Genomic DNA, 18,601 nt, shown 5'->3' with positions numbered 1-18,601 from the left:
TAAGAAAAAGGATGACTTCTTCAAGGTGAAGATTTCTTCCCATCAAGTTCCTGGATAATTTTTAAAAAGGAATTTTGTGAATTACAACGTTCCCAGTTACAGTAGATGTCATTTACTATGGAACAACAGCATGCTGGTTATAGTATTGGTTTTGGGATTTTCAAAAATTTATATCGTTAAAACACAGGGGTCTGTAATGTTCATCCCTTATGGTATCTACCTTTTCCATTTGATAACGGTAAGCCATTTAAAATCATTTCATGGTTCTATACAACATTACAGACCCCATCATCCTCGATATTCAAGGGTTACACTCGAGCTCACTTACGCTCTCCGCACCACTGGAATAAGTCATAGCAAAGTTGAAGGCTCGGTGTGCACCACCTTGTGGATGGCCCGAGAAGACTAGTTTGATCCTTTGATGTACATAAAAAAAATCACAGTCGCTTATGCCGTAACCATAAAAATTTACAGACTTTGAAGTCAGGTGTTGCCTCCTTTGTAATCTTCAAAGGATGGGTATCGGCCTAATGAATAGTCAGGTTTTGTTACTGGAGATGCCTTCAATTGTGCTATGACATGTTCCAGGGGTGCAGAGAGCACAAGTGAGTGTTACCCCTGGCTATCAAGAAAGTACAGACCCCTGTACATGTGTGTTGGTTAATAATATATATATATAGCTGCTAATCTGTAAAAGTTACATTTGAAATATCCACCTCTTATAACACGAAATGTACCAGTATTTGCAGATTTTGCTTGAGTAAGTACAATTGTTTTTCAACACTTCTGATTTCCTGAATATTTTCCTGCTTTTGCTAATTTAGCTGTTTACTATAAATCTTCAAATGGATTGATCGTAAATGGAAACTAACTTTGTCAGAAAGGTGCTAAAACAAATCGTTTTTATCATTGTCTAAAATGGACATTAACACTAGTATTGGTTGGCTCAAAGTGATTATTTATTTATGTCACAACTCGCTGCATAATACATACATAAATACATAATTCAACATTGAAATACACGTCATGTTAAAACATATTTATCAACACTATAAAATGAGCTATTTATACTGTACTATTGAACTATTCGAGACGAGTTACATGCAATCATACATCAGTAAATAACTAAGTACTTAATTTGAATTCAAATTCTGTAACGCAACATTTAGTGGAATATGGAAAACATATAATTTCTCAAATAGTAGAACACGGTATTGAAATTAATAAAACAAGCTAAAGCTAGGTTGACCTACATTAACCAAAACCTGACACACATATCAAAGAAGTATATAATGCCTGCATATAGCTTGAGCTTGAGCAGCGCCATTTTCATTTTTTTTTTTTTTTAAAGGGGAAAAAAAAATAACAAATCCTGAAGCTTTTAACCCTTTCACTCCTATGTAACTTTTGTAGACTCTACCAAGTATTGATAGGGATGAGTCCATAATTGTCTAAGATTCTACCAAGTATTGATAGGGATGAGTCCATAATTGTCTAAGACTCTACCAAGTATTGATAGGGATGAGTCCATAATTGTCTACAGTGGTAAAAGGGTTAATAGTGCTAGATAATGTGATATACCATTCCTTACATCTCAAAAACTAGTAGTCTGAAAAAAAAAAGAAAAAGTAAAAAATAACACAAATTGTTATTTAGGATATAGTTCTGAGCTGGCAGTCATTTAATTCGGAGTTTGCTCAATATTTCACCTTGAGTTGAAGGCCACCATTACCTATTTTTTGAAAACATCAACATTTATTTGGGCGATGCATCACTTCGATAAAGTTTCCTGGACATTTAGAATTAATAGCACACACAAAATCAAGCACTTTTTGAACTTTTTTAATTGAATATCAGTGTTCTTATTATGGCACACTGCATATATATACGTGTGAATGATGCATGCAGACATAAAATTTCAAAATAAACAATATTACAATTTAAAAAATCCATAGAAATTTTTACAAGAATCGCCCAGGCAGCCGGTTTCGGTTGCATTTGGATATATAGGTCCTTGTTTTAAAACACATGAATTCAGCATTCCTAAATTGCACATAACATACAGACAGGTATACTTTGTACGTACACAAGCCGAGAATATTTCATTTGAGAAAATGAATGCATGTCAACCCTTTCCAAACTTCATTGGCACATTCCTTTAATGTTCTCCAATGCCTTTCTAATATAAATATACCCCTTTGTAGATAAATAAAAAAATAAAGAATAAACAGAAATCAAACTCCTATTAGGGAACAGAGAATAAATTACTGGGTGTTTTCTGGAATATGTGATAGGTAAATTAAGTTTTAAAAAATGTGATTAATTCGAGAGAAATGCTAAACAAATGCATCAAAGTTCAAAATAGACAAGAATGGAAAATAGTTTCAAAATATTATCTGTACACACTGTAATTATACTCTTGTAAGGGTAGCTTCACATATAAGTTGGCCAAGGGCAAACAAATTATTTTTGCCAAAACTACATATATGTATACAAAACTATCCAGTAGAGACTTAACGAACACTGAATATTTGAGAGAGAGAAAAAAGGAACTTTTATAGATTCAAGTGACTTCCTTGTGATCGTGTGGACTGAAAAAGCAAGAAGAATGTGAAAGTCAAGGCTAAAGTGAAGCAGCATAAGGCGAGTGCTGTTCCAGGAAGGCAGGTTTGTTGCCGGAATCTTAAATTGTTAAGTGCTTAAAATGAAAGGTTGAGTTTCTATTTCCCCATCAGATTGAAAGACATTTTAAATAATATTCAGTTCAAAGGTGATTCAAGCAAATTTGAAAAGTTTTATGACTAATACTGATGTATTTAAGTAGTGAATTTATAGTTTTTGTATAAGGACATTGAAAAAGTTTAAAAACATTTTCTTTTTAATATCTTGTGTACGACCTTTTAGCACATATGCTAAGGGAGATAACTTGTGCAATATGTTGGTTGGGCCTCTGAAGAGGGCAGACCTTGGTGGACCACCCAACGTTTCAGGGACCTGGAATTTAACACATAGTATGTATTTTGAGACCATAATAGAGAGAAATATTAGAGTTTTACTTAGAGTTTTTAATGTGCATACGGTGTTATTGCATTTTTGTCGGAAAACAAGTCCACAATAACCGTATCCATCCTCGATAACCAGGGGTTATGCTCACCTACATAGAGCGTTACCCCTGGATAACAGTATCGGAACCTCTATTTTAACTTCTAATAATACTCTTCACATAAAGTCGATCGATACATATCATGTCTCGAGTCTTCAGATCCTTGCGAACGAAACACGACGGTGTGGAAAACCTAAAGATGCCCGAAACACGTAATACATGTACATACGTACGTGTCAGGTCTTCTGTCACCATCCGCTGATCACTTCATGAACGCCATCAAAAATCACATTGTGTGTTCAAAGGCATCGAAAAAGTGTAGGATGGACGTTTGAAAATGGTGACCACCCAGCTTAGGAGGCTTCAACTTGTACAAGGTAAGTCGGAGCTCTGGGTAAGTGTCCATTGCAATTTGAACGATAATGTTAACCGATTCTTACACGCCTATAATTACTGATTGAATGTCATGAACATTTTGTTTTAGACAATAATAAAGAGCATTAGTCCTTCAACATGTTTGTAGTTGGTTGTTGTGTACATATATTACTGCTGCAGAAGTTCTTGTTCTGTTTACGCTGTGGTGCTCGCGATAAAGCATCTTCTAAAATAACTTATCATCGAAAACAAGAATAAGAAAAAACATGTGAAATCGAGTCCAATACATTAGTCCATATCCGGGAAATACGAGAAATAAACTATATATAGATAATTTCTTTCTGTTTCGTAACATATTTTGGTCTATTGTATGCCGGTCCATAAAGCACAGCCATTCGTGACGTTTCGAAGACTAATTAGACGCTGTTAACTTTATCAGGAAAAAAATATCAAGAAAGCTTATGTGCACGTTGGTATAAGTATTAAAAGTACGAAATGACAATCGATATGGACCTGTAAACAATTTATATGTTGATCTATTATACACCGGATCCTTTTACTGGACGTTCGGATAACCAGGTATCGATTACTGCTTGGAACATGTTATCCTATATGGCCCAGTTCAACGCCTGGTTAGCTTAATGACAACATAATGTAAAATTTCAAACAAGAAAAGTAATAATGGCAGCTAACACTTTCTTATTTGTAATTTGTATTTTTTAACTTTCTCAAATATCACATTCTAAAAATATTGTGTTAACGATTTGTTAAGCTAATTCTAATGGTAAACAACTGGTCCAAAGACTAGGCATTCATTGATTAAATATATAAATCCAATGCTGTTCAACGACATACAAGGAAATATTATTTCTGCATATTTACTTTGATGCGTCTTATATTAGTTTCATACAAAACCCCATCTCTAATAGGACGAAAAGAATGAGAGTTCTGCATGAAAACAAGGCCTCCTAATGATACATTTTTATTGTTTCCATACATAAATCTGTCAAGTAATGGCTCACAAGAGCTAATATTTCTCGTTTATATGTATGCTACTCTAAATAAAGTGTCTTGTATCTTGTACATATCAAGCCATATTGATTTGTCAGTGGTAATATACGAAATGGACAATTTAATATCCGATAAAGCTTTATTTATATAAACAAACATGAAATAGGATTAGACGACGGACATATCCCTATAACAGTATTCCCATATATGATTTCAAGAGTGCAAGTCCAAGTACTATACAAGTTTTACTCGACTAACATACTTGGTAAATGGTACCATTAGAAAGTTTGATATATTCAAATGCAAATTATATACAAGAATTATCTGAGTAAGTTTAATCAATATACTAGTATTTATAATGACACGGATAACATCAAAACTTTTTATAGTGACAAAAATAAGATGGGTTAAGAACAGTTTTCTCCTTAGAATGTCGCTTTGAACAGCAAACAACAATGTTGCGATACAATATCGTATCGACTACGAGTAGAAGGGGTCTATTTAACTGTTTATAAATATAACGAACGTAACAAGAAAAATGGACAGCGTTTTAAGTTCACCGCTTTGATTTTCGATCAGATGTTTATAGATTTTATCTTCTTTTAAGTCATTTCCTGCGTTAAATGATTATAAAGATTACTGTTCTTCGCTTGGTCTAAATATTTTTATTGATTTGTGGTCAGTGTACCGTCCTTGTCATGGTCAGCCAGGGTCATGTGAGGACGGATGTATTTAGGGAGACACCTCCAGAAACAAAATGTAGAAATCGAGAAATCATTTTAAGGGAATGTGCATAAAACCCCTTAATTATACGAATTTCACAAATTTGAGGAGTGCTGGTTGATTCAAATTTAAAAGTTAGTAAAAAGTGTTTATCATAAACTACTCAAACAGATTATGGTGACCGGCAAACCTCTGGGACCGAGAAATCCACCAGCAGAGTCTACCATCGCATATCTTGAACGATAAAGAAATTATCAAATAAGTCACACATATGGGTGCACTTTAACGAATTTGTTAATAGATACAGTAAGCCAAAAATGACGTGCACTGCACATACAGCTAGCTGTTAAGTCATTCTTTGACTCGAGTGATACTAGTGACTAAAAATGTAGAAGTCCAAATTTGTGTAAACTACTGTTGAGACAGAGGGGGAGGTGCATGAATCTCTAAATATACGAATTTCGAAAATTACAAAAGAACTTTCTAAAAGAAGAAGAAGAGGACTTTATTGCCTTCATACAAAACGCAGAAACCTCACAATCTATGGACAAAGCGTGCTAATATTACACTTACCTCCGACAGTTCTCTAAATATGGCTGCAAAACTTGCCATTTGAATATGAAGATGGATTCAAGCACATCACGCCATGTGTCAGTCGAACGATTTCAGATTTTCTAAATGACGTAAGTCTTCGCACACGACAGATCCAAACGAGAACGATACGAAAGCGGAACACATTTCTTTTCGAAATAAGCTGACCGGATGATGGCAAAAAAGCTATCAGGTTATGGAGCCAGTGGCTTTTGGTTATAATCAATGTTCCTGTTCCAAAATGTGTAATAATTGGCTACATTGCGAATAATACTTCTGGACAAAACATGAGATGTTTAACGCGTTTTTAAGGCAATTTATTAACGCCTTTAACATATCATGGACTTAAAAGTGTAAAAGACAACCCAAATTCCAGTGTTGATGTCCTTAACACTATACGCACACACTCAGTAGAAAATGGACAGAGTTTAAAACATGTTCTTGAAAGCAGTTTTGTTTCTCTCGCCAAAACATGTTCATATAAAGTCGGAAGTAACAAATAAGGTGATTGCACAAATTAAATTTGTTAATAGATAACTGCAAAAATTTGTTAATAGATAAATGCAAAAATTTGTTAATAGATAAATGCCAACATTTGTTAATAGATAACTGCCAAAATTTGTTTATAGATAACTGCCATTTTTTTTAATAGATAAATGCCAAACTTTGGTAATAAATATAAATTCGTGATGCAAGAGGCTAAAAAGATGGTAATGCCCATAAGTCTTAAGTATCAGTGAACAAAAAATGAAATTTTAAATTAGTTTTGAGTAAAGTGTTTATCATTAACCGTGCCTCTTCTCAAAAAAGACGATTGTGACTATCAAGATTACACGTTATGTACCTCAAGGGCGACGGCTGTTCATCCTGCAATAATAAAGATTGTTTTCAATTGGACTGATACCACTATTTATTAAAAGTACAAACAAATTGATCATGTTACATTAATTTTCCAACACGTTAACAGTTTAAACTGTGTGTTGTTATCACTTTTATCTGGATTTATACAAAACAGCTATTAAAACAACGACCGATTTTGAATTCAGTTGTGACATGTAATTAATATAATTTATATGTGTTTAAGTACTACGGACATGTTCGAGGTCAGTGCGCTTTTTTGTCTACATAGGTATGGCAGTGAATACAGGTACTTTCTGATATATTCAGTAACTCCTCATTTTGTCACTGCAATTAGTTAATATAATTTTATGTGAAAACTTTTATATTATATGTGGAATAACCACATTTAAAAGAAATAATGTGAGCTGTAATGTTTATTTTTATATTTCGATGGTACAATATATATTTAGATATGACTTACAGCTCAAGGTCTGCCTTATACGACTGCCTTTATATGGTCAGAGCTGATTACCTTTTATGGGTTTGGAGTATTAAATTCGACCAATCAGAAACCCGAAATAAATTTACCGCGGTTTGAAAACCTAGTTCCGCTTACCAAATATGGAAGTGGGACTTGACAGATTGTAAACACACCTGCTAATCGACCGGGAGCTCAGCGTCGATCAGGTGTAAAAACCCACCGAGTGAATAGCAGGTTTCCACAGTACAAGTAGAATGGATATGTGCCAGACTAAAGAGATGTACTCCGGAGTTGAGAGTAATTGGAGAAGAACTGAAGATGGATGGAGGCTTTTACCTGGAGTGTTTGTGGGTACAGGGAGTGAGAGAGCATCTGCTTCCGTTTTGACCAGAGCTCGGGGCTCTCGCTCAACAAGTAAAACTTCGAAAACAGAGTCCAACAACACCGTCCGATTCGTGTAAGTATATATATATAAATCTATAGAATCTAGAGATCGGGACATTAGAATTCCATCTTAACAGCAGTCTTGATTAGGCAATGTTATCATTTTGATGAATTTTTATTGCATGATTTGTTATAAATTATCCATAGGCATTGAGCTTTAGAAATAAATATATTCAAATAAGACTTGTGTGTAACGATCATCTGGCTGGAATATTTTCATACGCGTAGTAAATTTTACACGTGCTAAAAATAGTTTTCTATACCAGTACGTTTGCTATCCCTGCTGCTGATAAAGCGCAGGCAAATTGAAAAGCATTGTCAGCATACTTTACAAGTTTACCTATTCCTACACTTGATAACTGGATAGACGTTGCAGAAGTCTATAAGAAGATGCATCTATCTGACCGAACACATGTACTTACTTCCGTGTTATTTAAGCCTTAATCACAACGGAACATTCTTTCGTAGATAATCACTAAAATACAAAGTAAGGGGGCATATGAAATTAAGTAGAAGGCCAAACACAGTATATAAACTGCAATTAAGCGGCAAAGTTTTAAAGAAGTACACCTTTCTGTTTAGGAGGTGCTTAATTTTGGGCCATATTAAACCATGTATAATAATAAATATATTTATTGTACTATAATATTTTCACCATACAACAATAACGGTATACGTATATACATACGGTGTTGCATGGCGACACAGGTCAATTGGAACAGCTACCAGTTTGTTAATGGTGCTCGTTATATATTGATCGTTTACAATATCGTTCTCGTTCTTTATTGCTGCGGATTTAAAACAAATAAAATATTTATAGACAATAAATTTTAATTGGTGTATAAAACAATGCATGTTGATAATATGCGGCATGTTTTGTGCAAATAGGAGGATAGCGGGCGCCAGTCGACCTCATGACGGCACCAGCCAAGAAAGGTGCGACAGCCTTATACCAGTCCGACAGCCTCACCTGACAGGAATACAGGGTATTGCAACAGATGTAGGTATAGTCCTTGTCCTGAATGTCGATTGTTACGTAAATGGGCATTATACACTGTACCACCGAAGATTACAATGCTATTTCACATCAAATATTGTATAGCTAACATCTCCCATAAATTGCAATGTGTAAAACAGTTTACTGGAATTGGCAAATTAAAAGACATCATGACACACACGTTAACACTCCCGCAGCATGTGATTCTGCCTGTGTTATTTATTTTTGCGTTTGGTTATGCATTTTCGTTTAGTTTGGTGCTCGTTATTAAAGTTTATCATTTATTAGCAAATATAGTGATAAATAGAACGAAAAGTCGGACTAATTGCATATACATGTGTACCGTAACCTTTGATCAGTCGTGAATACATTTTGTGAACGATTGAATTTGTATGAAAAGTATTGCAAACCATGAAATATTGACAAAATTACCAGTTGCATTGTGTTATAAGGGGAATATCATGTATGAAAACACCTATATAGATCTAAATACTGATATTGCGATGTTGTTAACCCCAGATATTTATAAAGAATGAAAACAGGTCTGGAACGGCAATAGGCACAGTAGATTACGGTACTCTGATCACTCTATGAATACTCAGAACTTCGACTTCATCGTCCGTTGTGTATTTTTTCAGAGGAGAATATCATGTGGTTTGTCGACATCCATTGAACGCTTAGAGATCACCGATGTCACGCTGGAAGTTAGTGGAATCCGGTACTGCTGTCAGGTTGGTTATTTATAACAATATCTGCCTGTCCCTTCTTTTTCTTCACATTTTCACCTCACCAAAATCTTTATATCTGTGTTACTTGTTTTGAAAGTTAAAAGTCACAGTCACTTTTCTTTATGTTGATACATTCATGTAATAATATTTGTGATCCACAAACGCCAACCGATAACAGTTTATTCATCCAACACCAACATCTACACATTGTCGACAAAACTTAAGACCGTGTTATTTGTCCATTAGTTCAGTTGACCTAAAAATGCAGTGGAATGTGTGCCTGTTCATTACATTGGAGTTATTTGCTTTCCCTTTTCAGATATTTGGTATTCTGTTTGAGCAGAAAATCGGCAACATTAGCGGCACAACACTGAGACTGATTTTTCGTGTTCTAGGAGAGGTGGTTTCAGAATGTAAGTGTCTCGTTATGCATCGACGAAATCAGCCATGTAAATCTAGGTAAAAACATAATGATGTCTTGTCCTTTACTGAGGTTGAGGAACGTCTGTTAAACTGGGGCCAGCCAACATGAAACCGTTCTAATTTGTAACATGTCTCTCTCACTTTGTAGGACTATAAGTGACATGTCATAGCACAGGTGTTAGTAGTCCGAATTATTCTGACGTTTTATCGACATTTTTATATCGGTCTTTCGTCGATTAACGAAAGACCGATATAAAAAAAGTCGATAAAACGTCAGAATAATTCGGACTAAGGTGTTAGGTTCTCATCGGAGATTATCCTTATTTTATTAAGACTTTAATAAGTGTCTTTTAGCGTTGTACTTAGAATACAGAATTCTTTAGAAAGGCTCGTTTCGATTCACGGAAAAGATCTTCAAGAATAGTGTAAATCCAAGCATTTATATCAATGTAAAGTTATTCCATACCGTATGTGTATATAGTCATGGAATCTAGCGATAGCTGCAGTATTTCCTCGAAAACATTTGATGTAGTGATACAGATATATATTGTTATATATATTGTACTATGCTGCTATATATATATATATATATATATATATTGTAAAGTAACATTACTCAGATCATATAGAGAAATTACTTCAAGCTGTTCATTTGTAACATATCTATCTTTTATTTTGTGTGTGTGTGTGTACAGCTCTAATCAATGAGACGAACATCAGCTTGATAAAGGGGTTGTTGAAGAAAGCGTCCAACTCTCTAAGTGACGTGTCTAAAGCTACTGGCAGCAGAAGTCTGTGGAAGAGGCACAGGGACATCGTTAGTAACCTGGCAACGCAAGTAGAAGCCTTTCAGTATACACAGGTACATAGAAGGTACAGATACGTGTTCTGTATACACTTATAGTTGTTCTGTATACACTTATAGTTGATAAGAATGCGTTGTATTTAAAACATTATGTTGAAGTTATACCACCGGTACGTTTTGATAAGAATGATGACATACATTTTTTTTATCGCTAATTGAACCGATCTACGTAATGAAAAAGATGTTTCACAATGTAGCTCTTAAGGGTGACTTTGGTACATTATTATTGCTGTTTTGTCCCCTATATGCATGTCATTTGATAATCATTGCATCACTGTTAACGATGTACCTATTTTTCTAGTTTTGTTCATGTAATTGTAGTTCTTGATGTTGTTGATCGTTTTGCTCATGTTAAGTTAATTTGTATTTTTTTTTCGTTTCCTGCATTTGTGTCCGGCAAATCTTAAACGTAAGCTTTGTTCCAATACAGAGAGAGGACGATGACCTGCCACAACTTCTAGATATCCCAAAGGAGTGTCTACATTACATACTGGAACGACTCTCCGACCCTCGGGACCTGGCCAATGTGGGCACAACATGCTCTTACCTTCATGACCTTGTCACGGACAGGTTATTATGGCAACAGATGTGTCTGTTCCACTTCACCGACAAACAGCTGTATCCGTACATTTGTGATGATGAGTACATTGGAATCGATTGGTTCAAAGCATTTCAACTATGTTACCAGTAAGAAAATGTTCCATCACTTTGATAACAGGCATCGAAATTAAAACTGTTTTTCTAGTTTCTTTAAACTTGTGTCCAAATAACAGAAGAAAACCATTGAACAACACATCATTTATTGAAAAGGAAATTATATAAGCGTTTCTTTCGTCAGTGTTTTATGTTCAGTGTATGTGTATCTAACACTGTTCGAAGTAATCTTCACCTGCAGTTTTCTAACATTTATATAGTTAATTTCTTTGTTGGAAACGTTTGAAGCAGTAAATTCAGCAAAAAAACCTTGACTTACTAAGGGTGTATAACTGTCTTGAAGAAGTGGTCGAAGGGCGACAACTCTGCCTTACTATTCCATTTCAATTTTGTGAATGTATGTTAATCATAGCTCTGACATTCTGTATAAATGACATTTGTTTTCAATTACGTTTGTATGTATATTATTAAAAACTATTTTGCTTTACAGAAGCCATAAACGCCTTCGAGTGGTCTATGCCAATGAACTATGCTTCTGTAACCGCTGTCGTGCAGTTTTCTGGAAGGTACGTTTTAACACTGACAAATGTTGGATATTAATGATTTAATGAACATTTATTTAGGCTTGGCAAATTTAAACATATTGAAGGTCGTTTAAGGATATGTTGCCATTCTATGATTCTGGAGAGATATACATTTACACGTGTAAACATCAACAACACGGGATTGAAGTTGGACATATACGGAAATCCATATCTCAATTATCCTGTCATATGTTGACGTGTCGTTTTCGTAAAGGACAAAGTACCGAACTCATTAAAGATCCTTCAAACAGTTTAGGATCAAGAGTAATTTTGCTAGAAAAACGCCTAACGTTTGCTATAATAACAGTTTTATTTTATTTCAACAATAAATTCGTTGAATTGAAGCATAGATACCATAATTAACTAATGTACAGATTGTTTTTCCTCTTATTTCTGTATCGAAAAATTTGCAATAGATATCTGAAGCTCTGAAATGTTGTACCGTCATTACCTGTATTATTGAAACTAGTATAGATGCTTCTGTGCATATCGGCGCTGCTTAAAATTTATGCAGTCTTTATCTTCTTATATACATTTGACATAGATATCAAACATCAGAATGAAGTTCCATTAATTCTTATATATTTTCCTTTACGTTTTACTGTGCTTGTCCGACTCACGTTCCATTTTGTTTACTTGCAGAACCTCGGCCACCCCTGTCGCAACCCTGATGGAATACCGTCCTCCTCACCATTGTTGCCAATGGAATTTGTTGATATGTTACATCTCTGAGTTAATCTGTGTTTTAAATTCGAATAATGGACAAGAACGCTTTCTGTGTACATAACTGTCTCGTTTCTGTTGTCATTGTTATTGTTAAATGCATTTGTTATCGAGATTTTCTTCTCAAAAAGATATCAGCTCATCAGACAATCATAACACTTTTGAACGGTGTTTTAGTCGAGGCATTTTCCTCGTATATATCTTATGTTGCTTTTGTGTGATTAAATTGCTTTTATCGCTTTTATATGAATCTGAAACTATATATTAACATACATGGACTAGAATTAACATTCATATTCTTTGATGAAACTTGCACGGAAATCCATATGTTATGCATTACACCAGACGTCGATATTCGACAACATTATGCAATCACTTTTGTAAGTGATACTTAGCTAGATATATGTTAATGATGATTTTGAGAAATATCTATATTTGCGATCGAAAGAAATGTAAGTGATTACTTCTTTAAAAAAATATCTTGCTGCAATGCATGACCTTTTGAACAGTCTGTGATATTTAACTTTGAGATTATTTTAACTTTTGAAAGCTAGATTGGCTACACATAGGCATTCGACTTGCCTAATCCCAGATGAAAAGATACTTTTAATATCATTAGTATTATCTACCATTGTATTATTTCAGGATTACAAAATCACCTGTAAGCTAAACATACCTAGTGTTCTCTTGATCACTAACTTGATCACATTTACTAGATGTAACCCTAGGCTGTCATTTAATTAATCTGATTAATTTGAATCATATTATTGTTAGCTTAGGCCATAGGATGTGCAACCAATAGTTATCAACTAGTCTGTTTATGATGCTCGTAACTGCATCAAGAAGCTTTTGCACTTGAGTCTGTTTTGGTTCTTGTATCCACTCTACAGTTCAGCTTTTAACGGTGGGCAAACACATGGACAAACGGTGGGCAAACACATGGACAAACGGTGGGCGAATAGTTTGTTAAACGAAACTTCCTAGACAATACATAAACGGATGCTAACTACGTGTTATCCGAGTACATATCGCGGCGCTCATCCTCGCCCATCTCCTCCCTATTGTGGGGGTGGTCGTTGTATCTGTCATCGTATGTATCGTCCATTTCATCTGTCTTGTATACACTGTCCTTTTCGATTTGATCATCGCCAACTACCCAGGGTGCTACGGAAAATTCTACGCGTGAAAGGAGACCATCACCTGAAAAATGTAGCATACACACGTATCTATTTGTTTGTAGAAACGATTGTAAGAATTATTAAGGGCTATTTGTCTATATAAAGTATCTTTTGAGAATATTATTTGACTATATAGAGGGTTATTTGACTTCAGTATAAAGATTTATTTGTCTATATAAGATATCATTTACAAGATTATTTGACTGAAAGGTCTTTTTTTGTATATACAATGTATGTTAAATATTATTTACAAAATTATTTGAATGTATATAGGGCAATTTGACTGTAAAAATTACAATTTGTCTTTATTTTTATATATATAGCTATTTATGTATGTAGGGGTATTTGACTGAATGGTAGTTGTACTGAATACCTATTATTTTAATATTGGTAGGGTTGTTTTAACAGTAAACAAGGTTATGTAATTCTTTAAAGGATTATAAATGCATGCAGGGTTATTTAATCTGACTACATACACGGTAATATAATTGCATAAAGGGTTATTGTTCTCTATACACGGTAATATACTTGATAAAGGGTTGTTTTACCGTACAGGGTTGTTCTTCACTATTGACATGGGACAAGGATAATTTACTGTAAACCACAGTTATAGACTGTGCTTGTTATTTAACTATACATTGTATATTTTTTTTAACTGTTTGTAGGGTTGCTTAACTGGATAAAGGCTTACATAACTTATTTAAATGTATACAGGGGTTTTCGACTGTTTTTATGGTATTTGTTTTGTATACAAGGTTAGTGTACATTGTAAAGGGTCAGTTGACTGTATGTAGAGTTTTTCTACTGTTACATACTGTATGTATGGTCATTTTCCTGTATGCAGGGTAATTCACTGAATAAAAGTTTATTTCCTTATTTTACTATAAACCGGCTTTTTTGACTGTATACAATGAGTGTTTTGAAGCATACAGTTTTATTGTATACGTAGTTATTTTACTGTATGTAGGAGTGTGTGTTTTTATTATACACCTTTACTGTATATAGGTAGTATTTCCAATCTTGGCTATGTTTCCACCTACACTTGGCAACGGTTAACCGTTACAGACCTTAACTACCGGCCTGTGAAGGTTGTGTCCATTTCATCATGAACCTGGTTCAAGGTGTTAATCTTTTACAAGGACAGACACGATGTTTATATCTGATTGTGGAAGCTGTGGAAGCTGTAGACGCATCAATCGGTATTTACGTAACGCGGTGAAACCACACATCGATAACAGGATTATGGATGTGAGAAAATCGAAAGGATACTTTGCAAAAACATGTCCAGTCAGATATTATACAGACGATTTAGGGTTAGGAAAGATATTAATAACTGCTCATGTGATTGCCCTGCTGCAAACATTGTGTTTAAACTGATTCTTCATTAGTGTTAAAAGACAAAAAGTCTTTTGAATAGATCAGCTTTTAACAAAATTCTTCCAGCTTTGCACATCTGATATATTCTTGTGTACTTTTGGGAAACTTGCCAATTGTATTTAATCCGCGTGGACTAACAGGAAATGCGGATAACCTTTGGTGTTTGTTGTAAGATCGTTGTTATAAATCTTGACTGGAAGCATGAGAGGGAGTGTGAGTTTGAAGTTAAACATATATCATTATTTTGTTTCTTTCGTACGCAATCCCTTTGTTTTATTCGATAGTCATCATGGTTAAATCATATTAAAAAGCTCATTAATTTAGGATTGTAAACTTTTTTTCTGGACAGCACCTGCAACGCATGCATAACTATTCTGCGTTACTGCTAAGCTCGCTTGTTGTGTACATAGTTGTAAAATCGTTGCTTCAAAACTACGATAAACATCTAAATAACATTACATACCTTGCCATCTCTGCTAATTATATATATTTTCCGCATACACGCGGACATTACATTTTATCAAAGCAAAATTGTATACCGTATCTGTATATGTGGCACCATGCTGTATGGAAATCAAATATAGTTTTCTATTGATAATAACTTATTAAAATATTTCATGTATCTGAATGCTAATAAGCAAAGCACAAGTATCATATAATTTACAGCGCTGCAATTGACACTAATATACATTTAATTCAGGTTTCGTCAGCTGAAGTATGCAACACCTAACAAGTCATTATAGTTTCACATCCCCCGCTATGAATACTATGGTAGACTGATATTACAGTCACGGACATTAGATGTCAAACTGTTATACAGCTTTTCACGTTCGATTAAATGAACGCAATTGCAGGAAATGTGATTACTTTATACAAAATGAATATAAATTGAATGCATGTTGTTAAGTGCGTATTATGTCTGTCAGATTTATGGTCTGCACGTAATATGAATGTATATAGATACTATCTAGAGTCTATGCAACTTTGTATTAAAAATAAAATGTGTATACAAAACGCTTTTTGTTCTGGAAATCTCTTCCTATCCTTTTCTCTAGTTAATCTAGGTAAGCAAATATTTGTATTAAATTTCCTGATAACATTATCACTGTAATTTACATGTTCCTACAGTGCTGTGCATATATCTATAATCCCCTTTTAGTATACGCTGTCATGACGTTCAAATAAAATCTAACTCCAACCCGCATTTCAGACATTTTCTCTCATATTGCTTTCGAGCATATAGCTGCAATACAGGTTAGAACCGGATTTCTCGTGATGTGGTGTGTAGTACATTAGTAATTGCAGCGAAATATAACAGCTTTGTTGCACCTTTTATATTTCTTGTATATCAGGGATGATTGCAATTTTAGTCCAATATTTAAACAAAAATAAATAAATAGATAAATAAAATGAAATCTACATACAAAAAAAAATCTAGCGAAATATAAACGATATGCGAGAATATGTTTCTTTTGATTCAATATTGATTATAGTTTAAGACAAGCTTGTTATCTAGTGTTTACCAAGAAGGCTTACCGTCTACGTCCGAGGCGTGCAAAGCCAACGCTGCGTTTTCCTGAGCCTGTGTGGCTGCCTTTAGCTCCTCCAGATTAATGTACCCGTCACCATCTAGATCATACTGACTAAAGTTCGTTGGCAGGGAAAGGGGTTCGAACTCACCCACCACGTATACCCCTTCCTCCAGGTTATCTAGGTCAATGGGATCCTTTTCAAGTAATAAACCATCAGAAACGGATCGTGTTGTTCCTGTCTCAGGCAATTCATTTTCCAAATATCGACCAGTTTCCTTCGGTGTTTTATCGAAATCGTCGTGTTCAACGTCCTTCTGTCCATCCTGTTTAGGATCCAAATAAAGACTATCCTCTAGAAAGTCGTCCGAAAATTTAAGTTCGTCTTTCACATCGAATTGGTCAAGATTTGAATATCGCTTAACCGAAGATTCTGTCTCAACAGAGAACTGGTTTGAGTATATATCTGGTCGTGTGGTCGATTTCTCTTTAAAGGCTTCCTCTTTCCGTGCACGCAGTTCCACGAGGAGAGGTGGCGGTGCTGTGACATAATGTACCAACAGACAAAGTAGGAGATACGGAACAACACGCTGTACGTCGGTGGCCATTCTGTCTGTATAATATGGTTTTTACAATATCACTGCAACATCGACTGTGCACCAAATAAAATGGCTTATGGAAAATCCATCCGTAGTGAATGATCACATTGCATGTTACAACGCCGACCCGTTTTGTTGTGACGGTAGACATATACCAACATTACGTAACATTCCGATGCACTAGAGGATAATTTACCGGTCGTGTATGAATGTATGATAGCCTGTTGCTTATATTCGTGTTTGTTTACGTGTGTATCTGAACGGTAAGCAGCGCACACTGCCTTCATCTCACGAACATCCGTCGCTTTATCATACACAAGATTAATCAAACAGTTGCCAAATATTATTTCTGTTTCACATAGCATAACATGTGCTAGATAGACAAAATGTTTGCTTCTGCGTACATAAACAAGGATGTTGTTTTTGAGAGACATGATGCATTAAGGCGAAAGACTACACCTGTGATGTTTTAGGTCACCTGAGCTTTAGCTCAAGTGACCTATTGCTATCCGTTTTCGTCCGTCGTCGTCCGTCGTCCGTTAACATTTTACATTTCAAACTTAAAGTCAAGTTCTGCTGGGCCGATTGAACTGAAAGTTGGTAGGAATGATCGCCTCATGGTCCTGACAAAGTGTTGTTATTTTTCGGGTCGATCAGAAATCCAATATGGCCGCCACGGCCGCCATTTTGAAAACCTATTTCAAACTTAAAGTCAAGTTCTGCTGGACCGATTGAACTGAAAGTTGGTAGGAATGATCGCCTCATGGTCCTGACAAAGTGTTGTTATTTTTCGGGTCGATCAGAAATCCAATATGGCCGCCACGGCCGCCATTTTGAAAACCTATTTCAAACTTAAAGTCAAGTTCTGCTGGACCGATTGAACTGAAAGTTGGTAGGAATGATCGCCTCATGGTCCTGACAAAGTGTTGTTATTTTTCGGGTCGATCAGAAATCCAATATGGCCGCCACGGCCGCCATTTTGAAAACCTATTTCAAACTTAAAGTCAAGTTCTGCTGGACCGATTGAACTGAAAGTTGGTAGGAATGATCGCCTCATGGTCCTGACAAAGTGTTGTTATTTTTCGGGTCGATCAGAAATCCAATATGGCCGCCACGGCCGCCATTTTGAAAACCTATTTCAAACTTAAAGTCAAGTTCTGCTGGACCGATTGAACTGAAAGTTGGTAGGAATGATCGCCTCATGGTCCTGACAAAGTGTTGTTATTTTTCGGGTCGATCAGAAATCCAATATGGCCGCCATGGCTGCCATTTTGAAAATACCTATTTCAAATTAAAGTCAAGTTCTGCTGGGGCGATTGAACTGAAAGTTGGTAGGAATGATCGCCTCATGGTCCTGACAAAGTGTTGTTATTTTT

At 35.2% G+C, this 18,601-nt stretch overlaps 2 protein-coding genes across 2 annotated transcripts; one reads left to right on the top strand and one right to left on the bottom strand.

The window, feature by feature from the left end:
- Positions 1 to 7,158: 7,158 nt before the first annotated feature.
- LOC110443429 (F-box only protein 25-like) lies at positions 7,159 to 12,575 on the top strand. Its single transcript, XM_021487651.1, has 8 exons — positions 7,159 to 7,581; positions 8,457 to 8,568; positions 9,204 to 9,296; positions 9,613 to 9,706; positions 10,412 to 10,578; positions 11,012 to 11,268; positions 11,726 to 11,801; positions 12,462 to 12,575. Exons 1-8 carry the CDS (start codon positions 7,379 to 7,381, stop codon positions 12,549 to 12,551), a joined length of 1,092 nt encoding a protein of 363 aa, XP_021343326.1. The 5' UTR covers positions 7,159 to 7,378; the 3' UTR covers positions 12,552 to 12,575.
- Positions 11,365 to 17,511, bottom strand: LOC110443432. Its single transcript, XM_021487653.1, has 2 exons — positions 16,634 to 17,511; positions 11,365 to 13,742 (listed from the first exon to the last, which is right to left on the bottom strand). The coding sequence occupies exons 1-2, from the start codon at positions 17,232 to 17,234 to the stop codon at positions 13,549 to 13,551; spliced, it is 795 nt and encodes a 264-aa protein (XP_021343328.1). The 5' UTR covers positions 17,235 to 17,511; the 3' UTR covers positions 11,365 to 13,548.
- Positions 17,512 to 18,601: the final 1,090 nt, after the last annotated feature.

The sequence above is a fragment of the Mizuhopecten yessoensis genome, unplaced genomic scaffold, assembly GCF_002113885.1.
Source record: "Mizuhopecten yessoensis strain PY_sf001 unplaced genomic scaffold, ASM211388v2 scaffold716345, whole genome shotgun sequence".
Taxonomy (NCBI): Eukaryota; Metazoa; Mollusca; class Bivalvia; order Pectinida; family Pectinidae; genus Mizuhopecten; species Mizuhopecten yessoensis.
The sequence above is the reverse complement of the archived record's forward strand: the minus strand, read 5'-3'. Positions and strand labels throughout refer to the sequence as shown.